General features: G+C 31.6%; 1 protein-coding gene and 1 long non-coding RNA gene across 2 annotated transcripts in view; both read right to left on the bottom strand.

The window, feature by feature from the left end:
- Positions 1-2,002: 2,002 nt before the first annotated feature.
- LOC132043327 (uncharacterized) overlaps positions 2,003-20,963 on the bottom strand; it is a 56,621-nt gene continuing 37,660 nt past the window's right edge. Inside the window, exons 2-4 of the long non-coding RNA XR_009411776.1 lie at positions 3,208-3,281; positions 3,034-3,110; positions 2,003-2,341 (exon numbers count right to left, since the gene is read on the bottom strand). This is a non-coding gene — a long non-coding RNA (uncharacterized LOC132043327). The remainder of the gene's footprint in view (positions 2,342-3,033; positions 3,111-3,207; positions 3,282-20,963) is intronic.
- LOC132043324 (proteinase inhibitor I-B-like) lies at positions 15,961-16,775 on the bottom strand. Its single transcript, XM_059433824.1, has 3 exons — positions 16,617-16,775; positions 16,426-16,500; positions 15,961-16,299 (listed from the first exon to the last, which is right to left on the bottom strand). The coding sequence occupies exons 1-3, from the start codon at positions 16,660-16,662 to the stop codon at positions 16,097-16,099; spliced, it is 324 nt and encodes a 107-aa protein (XP_059289807.1). The 5' UTR covers positions 16,663-16,775; the 3' UTR covers positions 15,961-16,096.

Here is a 20,963-nt window from a genome sequence, read left to right as displayed (position 1 = left end):
GGTCCTTGCACCTAGAAGGGCACGTTAGGACCACCTCCATATAACTTACACAGCCACTATGACTATTTTAATGGACTGATTTAGTCTTTTAATCCCACTTACTAAATATAAATCCACATTTGGCATGTTGCTTTTCCACCTTTCACGTGTCATCCATTCATTTAAAACAATGAATTTATATTGCTGCCAAGAGGAATATAAAATTCCAAAGTAATAATCATTTGCTTTTGTACACGTTGTTTTCAAATAGGAAAAGTCAAAGAAATTGTACTAATACCTACTCATCAATAAGTTTTCCACCTCACCACTTATCCATTCATATATTTATTTTATTAGTCTCCCACTAAGTTTAGCACACTTTGCTGTAGCCATTTATTATGGGCCAAAACGTGACTTTTATGCTATAAGTCATTTATTCTTTTAGGGAAAAGTAACAAAGGAATGGTCTTCCACATTATGTCACCTTTTAATTAGTGGGTTGTGGGACAAACATACACTTTATTTTGTTAATAATAAAAGAGAGACTTGGCCATGAATTAGCCATCAACACATATACAATGTCAAGCAATGAGTCATAAGTTGTTGATTGCAGTACTCCCACGTGTAATACCATAATTAAGAGATTAGTCTTCCACTAGTCTTCCACTAATATTCCACTAACACTCTTAATTATTGACATGTTTCCACTAACATTCTTACTTAATTAATTACTCAAATAATTAATTATGGGCTTGTCCTATTACTCCCCAAATAAAAATCATTGTCCAAAATAATCTTTTTACTCAACCATTTTGTTTTATTTAAAAATTATTCACTCCGTCAAATATCATATTTACCCACTTACGCCTTATATGTGTGCAAATAATATTTCTATGAATAAACTATTCACACACATTAAATACATATATTCTAAAATTTACTCGTCAATTAAATAACCGAATCACCCGTTATCGCAAGCTATAGACGGCAAGATTAGACCACGAAAGGGTGTTTTAGGGATATTAGGCCTAAAGGTGCTAAACGACCAATAAACTTCATTGTCTTCAGTTTCTTTATAAATGGTTAAGGAAGAGTAATGTGTAGTTAATGTAGCATATAAAATAAATGAATAAGAAAGAGAAAAATAGGAAAAAATGATGAAAAAAGCCAAAAAAAGGGAAAAAAAGATAAATAGGAATGGTGGTCATAGAAATGGCATGAGTCACCCATTAACTTTACATATTATATATAGATTGGTGGTCGATGTGGGACGTCGCCCCACTGTCTCATTTTCTCCCAAGTTGTTTCTCCCTTATCAGTTTTCTGATTATTTATCTTTTAGTTTTTTTTTTTTTTTTTTTTGAGAATGGATCCATTAATTATTATTTTTACTTATAATGGAAACGCTTTTCCAAGTATAACAAATGCACTTAATTACACAACTATGTTATTTATTTTGGAAATATTACTTTCGTCATTTTATTATATGAACATGTTTTATTTTTAGGTAAAAAATCCCTAGGCAAATCCACAAAGGACCATTACCTGGGAAATTCCTTACAATTTCACAAAGAAAATAAAAAATTTCATATTATTATCGGTTACCGGTGGAACTACCTACGAAAGGATACCTGGGAATTATTTTCTTTACCTGGGGATTTACTTGAGGAAATCGTATCCGCAGGTAAATATTCTATCATTCAGGAAATTTTAGATTTTCGCATGAAAATTCGCAGGAATTATCTGCGGAAAAAATCCCCATGTAATTCGAGCTTTTCTAGTAGTGAACGTCGCACGCTAGTTCTCTAAACTCCTAACTCTATTAACCTCACAAGACTTTGTTCACAAAACACCAACTCTGTATGGTAGATTCTTCCTAACGATTCACATGCCTTTTTATATCATCTCCTTAACATATATCTTAGGCTCTTAGCTAAAGAATACCTTAAATGCAACAAATAATAAAGATAAATACAATGACAATAACTTAGAAAAGAGATTTCAACAAAAAATTTATCTTTGATACAACTGCACTTTGGATGAAGTTTCCTTCATGTAACTCACAGAAGGGCCAAAAAGTAATGCAACAATTATTTGCCCTCCAGAGCAACAGCATTTATCGGGTCACAAAATACAATTTTTTCTCATCAGAAGAGAGTTTAATGCTTAATATTCACCTTGCAAATCAACAAAATGTGCTCATGTATTAGCACGTTAAAATATAAAACATAAACCGGAAATAGACATATAAACATACTCACGTTTGCAGCTCAACAAACACGACATCCCTGATTTTCCCTTTTGCTTAGTGTACAAGAAGGGTTCCCATAGTCCCATATCTTGTGAACTCCTTAACTACAACCTATACAAATGGAAAACTGGCTTAATTGAAAAAAAATAAGCTGATGAGATGAGTAAGATAAAAAATGATAGCAAATTACCGATTAGATATTAAAAAAATGGTAAACTAAAGATAAGAGATGACATGATAGACTTTCTGTAACTTAATTTGCATTTACTTTTCATTTTTTTGGTAAAATATATTTTTGTAAAGATGGTTACCATGGAAGAGCAATAATCAAGACACCTCCTACCACCAAAAGATGTGGTAACGATGAACCTTCTTAACTCATTCTTTCTTAACCAAAAAGTCTCGGGTTCGAGTCTTGAGTATGAAAAAATCCTTGGTAGAGAGCGCTTTCCCAAATAGGGCTCTACACAGCACAAATCGGGATATAGTTGAAACCCAATGTCAAATGACACTAAAACCCAAAAACAAAAATTAAAAAAAATCAAGACAGCTCCTGATAAGCAAAAATTGAAGGACTTACAAAAAGAGAGAAGTCACCACCTCATTCAGTAAAGATGAAAAGATAGCCAAACTTCATAAGATTTTTTATCCCTGCAGTATAGATTTCTTATCCAGAAAAAAGGACTCATCTGAAATCTACGGGGGAAAATCTTTCTTAAACGTGTTTTCCTCTAAATTGCCTCACATTCCAAGTGATGAAACAAACATAAATATAAAAGCTCCATGAGAATTCACAGCCTTACTGGATATTAATAATCTTGATCCTAAAGAAAGTCAATTGGTACGCATTAATTTGGATCTCTTCATTTTGTACTTTGGTCTGCATTCAAAAAATCAACCAATATAATTAACTTTTCCGATTCTCAAACGATAAGCTAACACTGAGCAGAATATATAGAAAATAAGAAAATAGATACCTAGAAGCATAAAAGAGCTTCATATAGAGCCCCTCCTAAAGAAAGCAATTCAATTTTCTTGAATCTTGTCAGCACTGGAACGTGAACACAAAGTTATGATATATCAGAGTAAGTTCAACTTTTGACATTCAAACTTAACTTGAAATGTCTAAGGACATTATAAAATAGAGGAAGGGAGAAAAGAACTGGTATATATTTGGAGTTGTATCTAAACACTCTTGACTTAAAGGAATAAAAGCATAAAAAAAAAAAAAGGTCTGAAAATCCAACTTTTGCAAGGCCCTTTTTCTTGTAATAAAAAAGAAAACTATTGTTTTGAAGAAGAATAACCATTCAACTTTTAAAAAGCCTTTTTTCCTGTATTTAAGAAAAAAACTATTGTTTTGAAGAAGAATGGCCATTGTACAAACCTTGTCTATTCTTAGCAGCATTCTTGACTGTTACTAACTACACAACCATGATAAGATATTTTCACTTTTATCTGAAAGGTTCTTTTTTATTAAATCCATTTCTGGAAAGAGAGTTCAATGATTAAAAAAGAAGGAAATTGCTTGCAGACCTTGCACTACGTCGTATGCAAGTATTTTTTTTTATTTTTTTTTTAGAATTAGGTGTATGGAAGAACAATTGAACCAAGAGAGATAAGCACCAACCTTTACAGTGAAAACTTTAAGGAAATTCCATAAAAGCTCAATTCCTGTAACGGGGTTTTCATTTTCAATACTGCAAGGAAAAAATGTAGAACTAAGAGACACATTCTCAAAACTAAAACGCAAATTCTTCAGACAGTGCTACATTTAGAAATTGTGCCAAAACCCTTTTTTTCTATTTGTCAATTTCTAATGGATTGATATATAATGATTATTTTTAAATCAGTTAACTCACGGATATATTGATAAAGAACGATACTACTAAGTCATAAATTCAATCAATTAGGATTGAAAAAAAAAATCCACAATCCAATTATGCAAAGCCAAAACTAGGAAAAACACCATTTTGTAGGCAATCATAATAGACAAATAGAGCGTTAATCCAAGTACACCAACAAAGAGCACAGAGCAGGCGAAAAATAAATTGAAGAATTGAAGAAACAGGTGAATTCTCAAATTTGTATATACAAAAAGAATCAACTGATCAATTCAGTAAAATTTTAGTACTACCTTAAAAGGGAAAAGGGCCTGATTTACCCCTCTACTTTAGGAAAATGTTCATATTTACCCCCCGTTATACTATTAGCCCATTTATACCCCTACCGTTAGTTGAAACATTTGCCCCTATTTTTAACCCCCGTCCCGATAATAACTGTAGGGTAAATAACCTTTTCCCAAAGTAGAGGGGTAAATCGAATATTTCCGATTCTTCTATTTTTAGATAACGTTGGAGGTTTCCTAACTAGTTCTGATTTGCTAAAAGAACAATATACACAATAATTTTATGCAAAAGTAAGACATTGCTTCATCCAAAAGAAGGTTTTACAATGGACATATTATAACAACAATTTATCCAAACGAGGGCATTACATTGCATTCATCCAATTTGAGGAAAGAAGAGCCAAATTGGAGGCTATAAGTCATTCTCAAGTGATTAAAGTGTCAACTTTGGAAGACAAAGTAACAAAGATGTGGATGGTAATTATAGTTTCATCGGCACTTTTTGTGGTTTTCATTACAGCTCCAATGATGAAGTGATTGCCCTTACGAAACTAGTATTTATGTTTTTGGTGTAACTTGAAAAATATTATCATGAAGTACATTCATCCAAACAAAGGCATTTAAAACAACTTCATGATAATATTTTTGTCATGAATTTCATTGTGATTGTACTATGTTTCTGGTTAGGAAGAGGATATGGAGAGGAAGCCCTAATTAAGAGGTGCGACCGTAGGCAGAATAGGAAGAAGATTTGGGAGCACGATGGAAAAATTAGGGAGATATATTATGTTGTTATAATCCTTGGGGGTGCAAGAGGCGTTTGTAATTTGGGGATTTTACTTTTAAGGCCGTAAAATTATTTTTTCCCCTCAAAATTCTGTAAAAATAGATAAATACCAACTCTGTGATTCTGTGATACCACATCAGCTGGCCTTTTGCTTGCTTTTATATATATATAAGATAAGATTAACCCGGTTGAAATATATGGATGCGCTATTGAGAGCCCCAAATGACCTTAATTGAACTTGTTTGTCCACGAATTGTATTTGCAGTTTAAGCTAATTTTCTTTTAGCTTTGTCGGTTATGATTTTCCTATGCTTGACATTGACGGGGAGGAGGATCTTCAACCTAAATTCAGAATTTGAAGTTTATGAGTTTTTAAAGCGGCTTTAAATTGATATAGTAATTGGGTTTACCAATCAAATATTTATTAATATATTTCTTTATACAAATACAGATTGTTGACGGAAATTACTGAATTCACGTGAACCCGTAGGTATAAGGTTAGACTAGATCTGCCTCTACCTTCAACCCCCATTCTTCCTAACCGACCGCACCTTCACGGAAGCAACTTTAACAGTTAAACGGTTTTGATATTTTGAATGTTTTATCTATTTATGTATTAAATTATCGATACCAAAGTTAGTTATACATGATTCAAAACACAAACTAATTTTGGATAAAACAATACTAAATTTTATATTATGATTATTTCAACAATCCGTCAAACCAAACGGAGCACTAAATGTATGCAATGTACATACCTGTTGGGTATAATTGAGCTATTTACTCACCAGCTAGCGTGATTGATATCCTTTTCTCATCATTAAACATTCACTAGCTGAAGTAAATATTACTCCTTTCACTCTAGACGTGTGACACACTAGGAGAGAGTTGATCAGAATAAGTCCAACACTCCCTACGTGTGGGTAAGCCTGTTAACCGGTTCTAACCAGCCCGGACCGGTAACCGGTTAGAAAACCGGCCGGTTTTCGGCCAAAAACCCGGAACCGGTCACCGGTTACGTAAAAAATAGTATTTTTTTTTTTGTTTTTTCTTAAGTATATGTATATTATAGTATTTCTTAGTATATTACAGGTATATTTATATATGTTATATAAGTTTATAACTAAAGTTTATATATTTACTAACTAACAACATACATATACATATATATATATATATATATATATATATATATATATATGTATATTTATATATATTTATATATTATTATATAAGTTTATAACTAAAGTTTATATATTTATATATATATATATATATATATGTATATTAAGTTATATGCTTTTGTTTTTTCTTAAGTATATGTATATTATAGTATTTCTTAGTATATTACAGGTATATTTATATATGTTATATAAGTTTATAACTAAAGTTTATATATTTACTAACTAACAACATATATATATATATATATGTATATTAAGCATATAACTTAATATATATATATATATATATACATATGTATATTAAGTTATATGCTTAAGTTATATGTATCATAAATTAAGTTTATATATTTACTAACTAAAAACTTATGAATATTATAAAATTCTAGATTGTTTTTTTCTCTAAGGTTATAAGTTTCTATTTTATAACTCAAGGTCAAGTATATGTATATTATATAAATATACTTATATATATACACTAAGTTTAAGTTATTTCCAAGTTTATAACTTAAGTTACTATATAACTTAAGTTTTTTTTTCTAAGTTTATAAATTTCTATTTTATAACTCAAGTATGTGTATATTATAAATAACTAAGCATATAAGTTAAGTTTTTTCTAAGTTTATAACTTAAGTATATTTATACTAGATATACCTAAAATATACTAAGAATATACTTATAATATAAATATACTTAAGTTATAAAATAGAAATTTATAAACTTAGAAAAAACTTAACTTATATGCTTAGCTACTTATAATATATATATATATATATATATATATATATATATATATATATATATATATATATGTTTAAGTTATATGTATTATAACTTAAGTTATTTTTCCAAGTATATAACTTTCTATTTATTAATATATGTTGACACCCAATTTTGTCCCGCCTTCCCTAAATATTTATTTACATTTATAGTAATTTTGGCAATTTAAGAAATGATTATTTTTATTTTTTTTTTTATTAGCTTTTATTAATACCGCTTTCATTATCTTGTTGTAGTCACTATCAATTAACTCTTATTACCGCTACTACTACTACTACTACTATTATTATTATTATTATTGTCTTTACCATTATGACATTTTACCAAACTTTATGCGCACGCCTTGCATTTATCTTCACGTAATTTAATAATAGTATTTACCTACCGCCGGATTTTTAAACATATTATTGTCCTTGATATTACAAATCATTTTATTTTCATCTAAATACTAAAAATACATATTTTTTATATTAAGGGGGTATTTTAGCATACTTAGTGGATAATTAATTAGACCGGGCCTTTTATTCAAAACTAAAAATCCAATTTGTTTCTTTCATCAGCCAAATTATTGGTCCAAACACAAGCCCAATTCCCCCAACCCAATTTTCGGCATCGCCACATTTTAATACCCAATCCATATTTTAAATACCCAGCCCAAAAGAAATACAACCAGTCCATTACCCGTCCGACCCGACCCGGATTCGTTAAAAACAAAGGAAACCCTTAAAGGGTTTCCTTTCATTTTTTCTTTTCTCTTACCAATGCCGCTCCACTCTCCCCACCACCGCCGCTCCCTTTCTTCTTCATCATCATCGTCATCTCCACTCTCCCCACCACCGCCGCTCCCACTTCCCTCTGTTCCCCACTTTCCACTGTTCTCCACTCATCTTTGTCCCCCCGCTCCTGCCCTCTTTCTTTTATTCAACACAAAACCTAAAAAAACCCTATAAATAGTTGTGGTTTGAATCGGTTAAGGGGAGGATTTTTTGGATTCAGGAAATTCCCCAAGAGCTAAGTTCTCAGCCGCACAAAATCCCTTGAAAAAAATTTAATCCTTTAGCCCGAAAAATTCCATAGCAATTGAAAGCTTTCGTTTTGTCGCCAAAAAACCCCCTAAGCATATTAGTACATCAGCTTTATTTCTGCATATCGGGTCAAGAATACCCAAATCAATTTTGCCGTTTTCATTCGCCTTATTGCTACCGCGAATCCGAGCATCGCAAGCTCAGATTTAATAGTTTTCGAGTGTAGATTGGAGACCCCGTACCCATTTCGCTGCACCCGAAGCAGGTAATTCTCCATCCCTCCCTTTTATTCTATATTTTGCATTTATTGTCGCTTTTGTGTCGTTCTAGTTTAATATTCCGTGATTCGTATGTTAGTTAAGTTGATTTAGTTTGATAGATAAGACTGCTTCTGTGCTGGTTTGTTTGTGCGATTAAGCATGTTTAAGTATGATAATGTAGTTTAGTGTGTTTAAGTAGGTGAGCTACACTTCCTTTAGCGGATTTCGCTTTAACGATTTAACGCGTGGTCGTGTGTTTATACGCTAAGTTCGATTCATGTTTAGTTAGACACCCTTCCGCATTAGTTGCTTTACTTTATGTCTTAAGCCATGTTCTGTGCAGTTTAGCCGACTGCTTTCGCGTGTTGTTGTTTATACTGTTTATGCTATATGTTTAATCCCGGGTTAGAGTAAATTTGATTAGGATAATTATGTTGTTTTGGTCAGAGTTACAGTAATAAGCATTATCGGGATTAAGGTACATTACTTGTTTAGTTGTAATTATAGTAGTAAGCATTGATTAGGGGTTAAATGTTTGTATGCCTATGTTGCTTGGCTAAGAGTTATTGTTTAGATGATGAGCATGATTGGGGTAAAGACATGCTAATACAATTGTGTTGTTTGATTAAAATCATAAGAATATTATTAATAAGCTTGACTAGGAGTCCTTAGAATGTTATTTAACCAAATGTTTTCACTAAATGTCCATTTAAGTGGCCTATCCGTTGATTAACTGGACTATGTTTGGTTTAAAGCACTTGCTAGTTTCCATAAGCATGTTTGATCTCCAGACAATGTTCGAATATGTTTGGATGTGCTGTAGGATTGGTCCTCTATTAATATAGTTGGTAACCCAAAAGCGATGTTTATCTTAAGAGTGTTTTGAGTCCTGCTCCTTTATTCAAAAATGAATGCTCATATGCTGAACTTAAAAAGTATGAGGCCTAGATTTTGTTATAGATTGCAAAGTTATCATGATTGTGCCTTGAATGTATATGTGATTAATTGAAGGTTCATTTGTCTAAAACTGTCTATATAATTCTATGTTTGGATTTGTATATGACTAAGGCATTTTCCTACCCATTTTTATCTCTCTTCCTGTACTTGCATGTTTTTTCTCTGAAAGTGTCTAAACACATTGTATGAAACTGTGAATATGTCATCTTCTTAGAAAGCTATCTAAATCTTATTAAACAGGGCATTTAGTTAGTTCCCCCCGTTTGTATGCACTTAACTGATTGCACTAAATACTTATGATCTTAATATCAAGTACTTGTCACAATGACACCCCCTTGTCTCAACTTGTTTGCTGCCAGTGACTGCAACCATGTAATGAATAGGAAGCATCATCACTGATTAATTGAAATTTGGAAGATCCATTTGATTGACCTATTAAAATTTACTTGCCAAGTAAACTGTATGTGTGATAAGTGCATTAGAGCATAGGCAGTAAGGTATGTGTGACATGTTGAAGATGTTTGAGGCCCTTCTTAAAATCATATGGCTCAGATATACACTTAATTACTGTCTTAGGTTATTTGTCTTAGTGCCCTTATTCTGGGTTTCTCTCTCAAAGTGAATATATACTGACATACATAGAATATACAAAGATATCTACATGTCTTGGTGTGTATATAGGTGGTGTACTCTGAATATGACTGAATCTTGCCAAATCTATGCACTATAATGCCATGAGAAGAACAAGATGTCGTTTAAGAGTCTTAAGGCAATTGTGCTATGCTTCCTTTCATTAAAAATGATTTGAGCCCATCTGAGGATTTAAAGGGCTGATACGCCTAATGTACACTTGACTGCTGTTGTGTGCTTCTATGTGCAAATATATGATTCATGAATGCATTCGCATTCTATGAACCTCTGTTCGTGTTGCTGTTGTGCATAATCTTTTCCTTAGTACATTATGTACCTGGTTTACTTGCTTGACTGCTTTGCTGTTGCATCTCCTCATGCTTATTGCATTTTTGAGATTGGATCTGTTACATTCTAAAGGACTGGTGGCTGCTGTTGGATGGATAAACAATCGATGGCTACACTTGTCCTTGGGATAAATGGATACTAGGATTTGTTGTAGTTATGAGTCAATTTACTACAGTATTCTTGGACTGCCATCTTCCTGTTATACCTGCCCTAACAGCTTCTGCTTATGGCTACTTAACAAGGCTCTTTGTTACTTCATTTTTTTGTTATTTAGCAGTTGCTTCTGGATTAAATTCATTATGTTCTTCTTTCAAACTGAATATATTCTTTCATGATATGATCTTTGTTGTTATTCTTTTCCCCGCCATTTTGTTTAAGAAATACAAACATGAATTGGCCGAGTTCACCTCACCGCCCATTTTATCTCGTTTCGTATGGCATTAGCTTCTATGCAAGCTTCCGTTTCGGCATTGAATTTTGCTCTCTAAGTGTCCTTTTATTGTGTTGTGTGCTAATTCAAGTTGTGTACTTAGTTCCTTTATTTAAGCCTTTGTCCTTCATTATATACTAATCCTTTTCCTTTCGTTTTATGCATGATCACCGCATACGAGTCCAAAGGACTCGTTTTTCTCCTGCATTCGGTGTTGGGCCAAAAGCCCAACGAAATCTTCTCCGTGTCCAGCCCATCCGCAGCAAAGATATAAAAAAAGTTCTCTTCAAGCCGAGGCCCGAAGGCAGACAACGAATGTACTCGGCGGTATCTAAAAAATAATTGGGCCAAACCCCAATAGCAATGGAACGCAGCAGTCCAAAGAATGGGTTGAACCCATTCAATTTTATTCATTCCTCTATTTTATTTCCTTTATGCATTTAATTTGTATTGCATGACTAACCTTTTGTTTTGTTAATTTAGATAAACCTTAGTGAAATTAGTGGGTTTAGTTTTAGCAATGGGTAGTTAGTTTAAGGAAGACTAAAGTAATTCCATAAGTTTTCATTTTCCTCTTTTCATGTAAAAAATGTCTAATATTTATTTTCAGAATAATTGATTTGCAAAATGGCATGACTTTATATTTTAAGTAAAGGGAATTATATTTTATCTTTACTATCATATATATTTTAAAACGTCACTAATACGCAAATATAAACTCAAATATGTTTTACAAATAACTTTTTCAAGTTTTGAGTTAATTACGCATATGTTTAAAGTATAGTTAATAAAAGGACGAAGAAAGCTCACGTTAGCCGTTTTTATGTTTTGTTTTAAATTGCAAAATCAATTAATACCTCATCATTTGAGTTGTTTCAGATATTTGTTAAAATATTGCATAAACTCGCATTTTCTTTTATTTATACGCAAATTATCATATTTTGCAAATTTTATTTTAGCATTATTATACTTCCCTTGAAGCAATAGCAACATTTATAAGCTTTATTTTAAACAAAGATTTAAAATCTTCTTTTATGCAAGTTACTATATTTTTATAGGCATTATCTTAAATAGCATCATTATTGCTCTCACCTAAAGTCTAAGCAACTTTTTATAAGTCTTATTCTAAAATAGCAGTTAAACTCATCTTTCATGCAAATTATTATTTTCTGTAAATTTTATTTTACACGATATCATCACATTTTCTTTTAAAATCTTAGCAATATCTCTTAACCGTTTTCTTAAAATGCAAACACTGCATTCGCATCTTTAGCCTTAATTAATTAACCTAAGTTTGGCCGGATAACCGTAAGATAACGGATTCTAAAGGATGCCTAACCCCTTCCCTTTAGGATAATATAGAACCCTTACCTAGAATCACACTGATTAAGCAGACTATTAACGGAGGTTTAGTTAGCTTTACCTTAGTTAATAATTAGGTGTCCTAATTCACCTTAAAATCAATTAGGTGGCGACTCCTTAAAATAAGCAAAATAGGAATCTCCAATATGTTGTACTCTAATTTAACCCGGTTAAAATGGGCTATAACAATATATAAGTAAGAATATGAACACAAGTAAATAGAAGAAAGCTCAATGAGCCATATATTTTATTCATTAATGGATAACATTTATTTGCAAGTTGTAGTTTTTTTTTACGTCCAAATAATACATGAGTTGCAAAAAAGTAGTACAAGAATAAAATCAAAAAGTGTGAATCATTTCGCTAATCTCTGCAATATTAAATTCGGTCATTGAGATATCTTCAAAGTCTTCCATTTGGTCTACTCCACTTGCTATCAAATCTTCAATCTCTTCTTCTTCGCCTTCCACCGCTTCTAAGTTTTGGTTGCGTCGCTCCGATCTAATCCAATCGCCAATGCAAACTAGTACTTGCAAGCTAAATCCGGATAATGAGTATCTATGGTCTCCAATTTATTGTCTTCCTTGGCTAAATGCACTTTCCGAAGCCACGGTTGATATTTGAACTATAAGGATATCTCGAGCCATTCTTGAAAGTATCGGATGACTCGCCTTGTATTTCTTCCACCATGCTAAGAGGTCCAAATCATCTAGTTGGTTGATATCCACATTTAACTGCATCAAATAAAGGTGATATTCATCAAAGTTTGCATTATGAGAAGGAGTTAGATGTGAATGTAAAACTTTTAAATTCGACAAACCCGACAAGCCTTTTTTGCTACTTTTTGAGAAGTAGTAGGGCGTTGAGTAACGGATGTAGCACTTTCTTCAAAAGTAGAATAATGAGTAAAAGCTTTTCTAAATTCGGCATCAACCGCGAGCTCGGCGTCAACTAAAGATGGTTTAACTCCCTCGAAAATTTCTAAATATTTATAAATTTGACCAACCAATCGTCTAGTATAAGACATTTTAAAACAAGGATTTAAAAGAGAACCCAATATAAATAAAGTTGGGATGAAAAAAATACTTCTTAAATTTTGTTGTCATAGAAAAAATAGCCGCTTGATAACCGGATTTATCTTTATACTCATATAAAACTCTAGTTATTTCCGTTAAGTAGGCTAAAATTTCGATTACTGTGGGATAGAATTGTCTAGAAAAAGTAAGAATTGCATTATAAATTTTTTGTAAAAGTTCAATATATTCCTTAACATCTTCCCAATCGTTATTATTTATCCAATCATCACTTTCCGTATTAAAATGATTGTGAACTTGTTATATGGGAATCCTATAATCATATGCTTGTTGTAACATAATGTAAGTGTTAAAAAAGCTATAATTCTTTTTTTTTTTGCATCACCTAATTATCACCAACCCAATGACATGTAATAGCAAAAAAATCTAACTTGTGAAGACTAAAACCAATATCGGTGGTAAGAGAAACACTACAATTTAAAGAATTAAATACATGGCGCAAATAAAATCTATTTTTTTTTTATATAAATCAATAATATCCGATCTACAAGTACTTCTAGAAATACCCTCAAACAACAGATTATAAGAACGTTGAATATAAGAACAAAACCCAAACCCGAAGGAAAGGAAAATGGTAGAGCATCAAAAGCAACCATTTTAGCTATTTCTATACGATCTTTTTTCTTGTCATAGCTAAAAATTTTACCGGTTCGTGGGTCTATTGTTTGTTGAATACCCCCCACATTTGAACCCGTTTTCTCTCCCCAAACATCTTTATGTCTAGCTCTCATATGACCCGTTAGTGGACCCGTTCCACCATCCTTACTAGTTTGTTGCCTGTAAACAAATTCTTTTGCACATGTATTACATATAGATAATTGTCTTTCCTTATGTTTAGTCATAAATTTCCAAATTCTAGCAGTTGGCTTACTAGTTTTTGGCAGTTTGTTTTGTGTATGTGATTGTGCAGGATGTGTATCTCCTGTGAGATTTTCGGAGGCTTGTGTTTCATCATCATCATCAATTTCATTAAAAGTGCCGGTATAGTGTTGCATTACCTCATGATCTAAAAGTGAATTATTTCCACCAATATTAATACCTAAATTAGGTGTTCAGTTCACAAATGTTTCCTCCATAAACCCATCCCTACCACTACCACTACTACCGCCACCACGTCCCACTCTCTTCGACATTATTAAATAGTAATAATTTAAGTCACACGTAAATAAATCACAAGAAAATAAATTGCAACAAATTAAATTGCGGAAAATAATGATAGAGTTGGAACGAAGGTACCAAATTGCCGGACTAATTTCCATCAAAGTGAAGGCGGCTAGAATTGCAAATCCACCACAACTTTGAAGCTACTTCGGATTGTTGCAAAATCACCAACTCCACCAACATTTTTTTTTTTAATAATTGCTAAATATAAAATTAAAACTAGAATAAAACTTTATAGTATTTAATTGAGAGAAATTTAAAGTGGCTTATTATTGTAAAGTAGCTATAATTGAGAGAAATTGAGAGAAAGAGAAGAGTGAACTGGTTGGATGAAAATGAAATGGAGAGGGATTTATATAGGGGTGGGGGATGGGTTAAAGTGTATAAAAAAAAGTTTGGGGGGGGGGGGGGGTTGAGAATAAAGGCCAAAATGGAGGCCAAAATGGTCATTTTTAAAAAAGGACCGTTGGTCCACAATTTTTTTGCAAAATGGACCGTTGGCTACTACATTTTTTGAAAAACTCCAACAGATAAGACCGTCCCTGTTCTGGTTACGGTGTCCGATTACCGTTTTGACCAAATATTATTAAAAAAAATGTTTTGAGCATATTCCTAAAGTTAATCGGTCACATTTTTTGAAAAACTGGTCTTGCGAAGATAGAACTACTAGATTTACTGGCCCATTTTTGAAGACGTATTTAAAAAATAATAAATAAAGTGGATAATTTATCAACGTCCACCGGATATGGTAATTATTTACGTCCGGAAAAAAATAAATACCGGTTTTGACCGGTTCAACAGGACCTGTTGACAGGCTTACGTATGGGAATTATTTTATTGTTTTTGTTCGTCCTTTCCATTTATGATGTTTTGAGCATATTCCTAAAGTTATACTCTAGTTACAAGTCAATCTTGGGGATTGTAACAGAACTGGTCTTGCGAGTCCTGTAGTCGTAGTTTATTGATCTTCCTTCAAAATCATTCTTCAATAGTGATTTAGCTCTTGTGGGGAGGGTTAACTCATCTAAGAAGAATTTATTTTTATGGTCTCTTCATTTTGAACTTTTCACGCTTATTTAAAAAATAATAAATAAAGTGCGATAATTTATCCAATAATCAGTTTATTAATTGATGTGATATTTTGTCTTTTATTGGATTTAAAAAATGATGTGAATCTCTAATTATTTAATCCACTATAAGTAAAAAAAGGTGAGAAAAAATAAATTGTGTTTTTTCGATCATATGGCTAGTTAAAGGGGGCTCTCAAGTTTCAGAGAAGTAAAAAGTGAAAATATATTTTTAAAATATATTTGATAAGTAAGTATTTGATGCCTTCAATCTGAAGAGAGTTTCCATTTTGACAAATAATAGTGTCTTTAATTTGCGATTCATAGAGAGAGTATTTTCCTTGTAAATTGTAATGAATAAAAAGGGAATTGGATAAGGTGTTTGGACAACCAAGAGTTCTATTTTTTAGAATCCTTTTTTTGGTCACTCCACCTGCATCTTTATTTTCGAAGGTAATGGTTGAAATAAAATAAAAAATGCAGTGGTTAACAATTATAAACAGAACGCAGAGGATGATAGTAACATACAAAAAGCCACACTTATTTATCACCAAATGGTGTAATACATGGAGACATTAACCATACACCTCCAAGTTATTTTCATGGGGCTAACTGGTTGACATACTTAAACACTCGATGCGGGTAATTTTTCCCCCTTAAGTAACTCGAGGAGTTTGCACAACAATGTCCAACACATTAACAAAGAGACGAACTCGATCACATCTAAGATCTAATGTCACTGGAGAACCATTCAGTACATTTGGAACATTAGTTAGTTTTGGATTTTCCTTCTGAATAATTTGCTTCGCAAGGTTAGCTGGCACACCAAGAAGCTCTGGCCATCGGTCCTTTGTCACTCCTATAATTTACATATAATTAGAAAGAATTAGAAATTAGTAAAATGCATAATATATCTATATATATATATATATATATATATATATATATATATATATATATATATATAGTAAAAAAAATATCAAACCTGGGCAACCAGACTGAGCCACATCAAGCTGAAAGGCATCGATTTCCAAATTTCGAGCAGTGAGAGGTTGAAAGACTGTTCATAGAATAAATTTACATTAAATTTTGTTTTAATAAATAGACAAAAATGTGAATAAAAAGTATATATAAAAGTAAATGTGGGGATTTATGAGAAAGGGAAATAGGACTAACGTGATGCAAGAAGCAAGAAAGCAACCAGGAGAGCTAACTTCTCCATAGTATTTGCTGGCTAAATTTCTAATTGCTTTGAAGAATTAACTTAAGCAAACCAAGTTGTTTTGTGATGTGTTTGATTTCATTTTGTTATAGAGGGTTATTTATAGGAAAGTTTTTGCCTCAATTACATGCATGAGTTACTTGTTTTTCTCGTGAGCAGCCATAGTACACTAATAATGTTGAAGATAAGCTTGATGAGTTGTCAATACGAGTCACTGTTAGTTTTTTTTTTTTTTTTTTTTTTGAGGAAATACATCGTTACCTTCCTCAACTATAACACTTTTTTCAAAAGACACTTAAATTTTGCGGGATCCTAACACCCGCTTATTCTTGTTCAAAGTAGATTTATCACCCCCTTATGAGCCCACGTGGCATGTAGAGTGTATTTCACTCTCCAATAGTGCGTGAGATAAGAAAAAAATTAATTTTTTTATCGAAAAAGGTTCAAATATGCTATCGAACTATTGGAAATGACTCATTTATGCCATTCATCAATAATTTGGCGCATTTATGCCATCGAACTATCGGAAATGACTCATTTATGCCACTCATCAATAGTTTGGCTCATTTATGGCATCGCCCGTTACCAAAATGACTCATCCATGACATTTTTCATTAACTCCGATTTTACAATACCAGATATAACACGTGGCCTCCAACTAGATTATGATTGTGGGTGGGTAGGGTGTATGGGTCGGATTTTTTATTAATTTGGGATTTAAAATTAGACTGGTTTAATTAAACGATGTACATCTCTAATTAGAGGCCACCTATCATAGTTGGTATTATAAAATCTGAGCTAATAAAAATTGGTATGGATGAGTTAGTTTGGTAACAGGTGATGGCATAAATGAGCCAAACTATTGATGAGTGGCATAAATGAGTCATTTTTTATAGTTCAATGGCATAAATGAGCCAAACTATTGATGAGTGACAAAAATAAGCCATTTCCAATAGTTTGATGATATATTTGAGCCTTTTCCCTTTTTTTATTCATTTCAGCATTTGTTTCATTAAAAATACCTTTTTCTTTTACTTTATTTATTTTATTTAATATTTTCTTTTTCCTTACTTTCTTCACCAAGAAGACCCAATTGGTTACTCTTTTTTTTCTTTTTCTTTTTCTTTTTCTTTTTTCCACTGTTTCTTCAAGTTCGTTCTTCTATAGACTTTTCCGATTCATCCTTATTCTCTATCTTTTTTTTGCTTTTGATTTTTGTTATGGAGTTTGGGGTAAATCATTGGAGATGGAATGGTGGTTTGAAGGTGATATTTAATTTTCAAAGTTTAATTTGGTGATGGTTAATGCTATTTGTGATTGGAGATGGAATGGTGGTTCTTCCAATTCTGGCCGATTTTGAAAAACAATACTTTTGTTTTCTGTCTTATTCTTTTTTCTTTTTTAGTTGGGTTCATTGAATTTTTTCCCTCCTAAAAATAGAGGGTGAAAGTGGTGAGGTTAAGGGATATTGATTTGGGGGTAAGAAGTTGGATAGATGCTAATTTAAATTTTAGATTTGGTTTGGTGCTGATATTAATTATTTGGTGGTGGTTTGACAACTTTTCTGTTATGCTATGGTGATGCAGTGGAGGTGATAGGGGTGGCTAAAGTTTGGGGGGGGGGGGGTGAGCTTCTACAGAAGTTGAGGTGAAGAAGAAAAATAAAAGAATAAAAGAAAAGTTAAGTTGTGAAAACCATTAAAAATTTTCCAATTCTTATACAATCTTACCAAATAAGTAAATCATAGTTCATAATGAAATTAATACGCTACTATAAAGCCTTTTTAAAAAATACAACATCAATTGATCAAATATTTCAATAAAAAAGAAAATTTAACATGAATAGTAATGTAATTACTCTTTAATATAATCTTCTCACATGGTAAACATGATTAAATATATTTTACCAACTTGCAGATTAATATTTAATACAAATGGTTGGTAAACATGATTGATAATATATCTACGAACTTATGGGTCTTTTTTTACAAAAATATAAACATATGAGTCAAATTTTACATTTATATTTTTTGAAATCATGATTTCAAATCCCAAATCATGCCTTTTTGGATGATTTGAGATTTCATCTCATGAGATGAAATTGCATATTTAAACGCTGATTTCATCTCATGATATGAAATCGCATGTCCAAACGCCTACTTAGAATGTTTTTAAGATGTTATTTTCTACTCTATAGAAGGGTGAGATGAAGAGCTAGGACGATCAAGGGCAATTTGGTTAGTTGACAAAACATCCCAGCTCAGAATTGATGTATATTCTGCAGTGAGAATATTGAATTTCTAAAAAACCAGGCAACGATTTAATTTTTATAGTATCCCTAGCTACTGCAATCACATGTCACTATCAATGCAAGATTTTGAATTCACTTATTGCCACGTGTGTGTACTATGTGTAGATTTCTAAAATTGTGGGCCCTGTTTTGTTGTTTGCCTTATGAAGGTTTCAGACAAGTCTTTTCCTTTTTTCTGGACCAGACAAATATGTTAGTGGTAAAATTAGCATGCAAGGCCAATTCAATTTCTTTTTCTCTTAAATTAGCGTGACATAAATTAATTTTTCGATTTTTGCTACTTCAATTGCAATTAAGGTTCATTAAGAGTATTCACTGAAATTTTAAATATGGTAATTTTTTAAATAGAGAATATATGTGAACTTTGTATCATTATAGACAGTGGCGGAGTCAGGATTTTTCTCCAGGAATTCAAAAATATAAAAGAATAAGAAACCAGGAAGCCAAGGAGTTCAACATCTACTATTTATACATAAAAAAAAAACCTTGTGTATATATGGTAATTTTTCGCCGAAGGGGGTTCGGGTGAACACCCTGGCCACCACTTGGCTCCGCCCCTGATTATAGACCCTTAAAATTTAATTTAAGAATATGAATTGATATGAGTTTGATTTAATTTTAAACTTTACCGAATTAAATTTGATAGAAAGAATAAATATGTTTTGGGTTCAATCTACATACATTGACCAAAAAAAAAAAAAAAAAATCACAGATTGCTTACTTTACTTTTCAAATTGTTAACTAATGCTTAATGCTGCTATTTTCATGAAAAATTGAGAAATTTGAGTTTCTACAAGCTTTACGTTCATATATAGCCAACATAATAAAATGAAGCAATGGATATAGAGAGCTAACTATTAATTGACCATGTTTTAAGCATACACTTATTGGCAATTGGAGAAGTCGAAGAATTTAAGCAAATTCATATATAGAAAAATATTTTAATTTGAGACTATCCAATTAACATTAATAAGATTTTTTTTCTGGAATAGCAAAAAGATATTCCGGCCAAGAAATTATTTATTTTTTGTTAATTTGATATGTAATCATAAATTGGAAACATAAAAAACTTCAGTAAAAGAATTTAAAATTAAAATCTAGAAAGGAAAGTTCAAAGAAAATGTGTTGATGGTTTGCGTATGTAGAATTTTCATTACATTGACAGAAATGATATAAGTGCCTATTAACTATGTAATACAATGGCGAAGCCAATTTTTGTTTAAGGGTATTCAAGCTTTAATAAATATATATACAAAAAATTGTTTGCCTATATAAATAGTATAATTTTTTATATGTTCTGCAATAAAAATTATTCGGCTAATCACCCTCAATGTGACTACAACAGTGCTTTGTATCATTTTCCATCAAAGATAAAAACAAATATTGTATTATGCTAAAAAAAAAAATCTGCTATTAGTTAAGACAAATTACATAGCTTCATTTGATAAAAAAAATGTGCCTCTTAGTTATTAATTCAACGTGTGAGCGAGAAATTGAAATGAATGGCTTTCATGATAATGACAATGGCTTTCATGACAATGACACACAAAAAAATTTCATTCTCATGAATTTATGTGATTACATAACGGTAAGGAATAGATTGAAGTTAAATTTGAGCGCCTTACAAAAAAAAAAAAAAAAAAAATACTATCGTACTTGATTCTAACAATTCTTGACAAAATTGAAGGATTAAGTTACTTTAGTTATTCAAAAGTTTTGGTTATGACCATCAAATTGCTGGTCAAAATAGCTACTCTGTACATGCTATTTAAAAAAAAAAAAATCAATATCTTCATTTTTTTTCTTTTTAATACTCCTCAAATAGGCACAATAACAATAAAAACTTCTTTTGCACAATATGTAATTGATCTAAAGTTTATAATTAGTTATATTGGGCCCGTGTGAGCATGGGCTTAAATTGTCTAGTATATACCGAGTATGATATTTATCTTGTTAAAAACAATATTTATCTTGTTAAAAACAAGAAGCTG

Source organism: Lycium ferocissimum, unplaced genomic scaffold, assembly GCF_029784015.1.
Source record: "Lycium ferocissimum isolate CSIRO_LF1 unplaced genomic scaffold, AGI_CSIRO_Lferr_CH_V1 ctg2309, whole genome shotgun sequence".
NCBI lineage: Eukaryota > Viridiplantae > Streptophyta > Magnoliopsida > Solanales > Solanaceae > Lycium > Lycium ferocissimum.
This window is presented reverse-complemented; position numbering and strand designations above follow the sequence as displayed.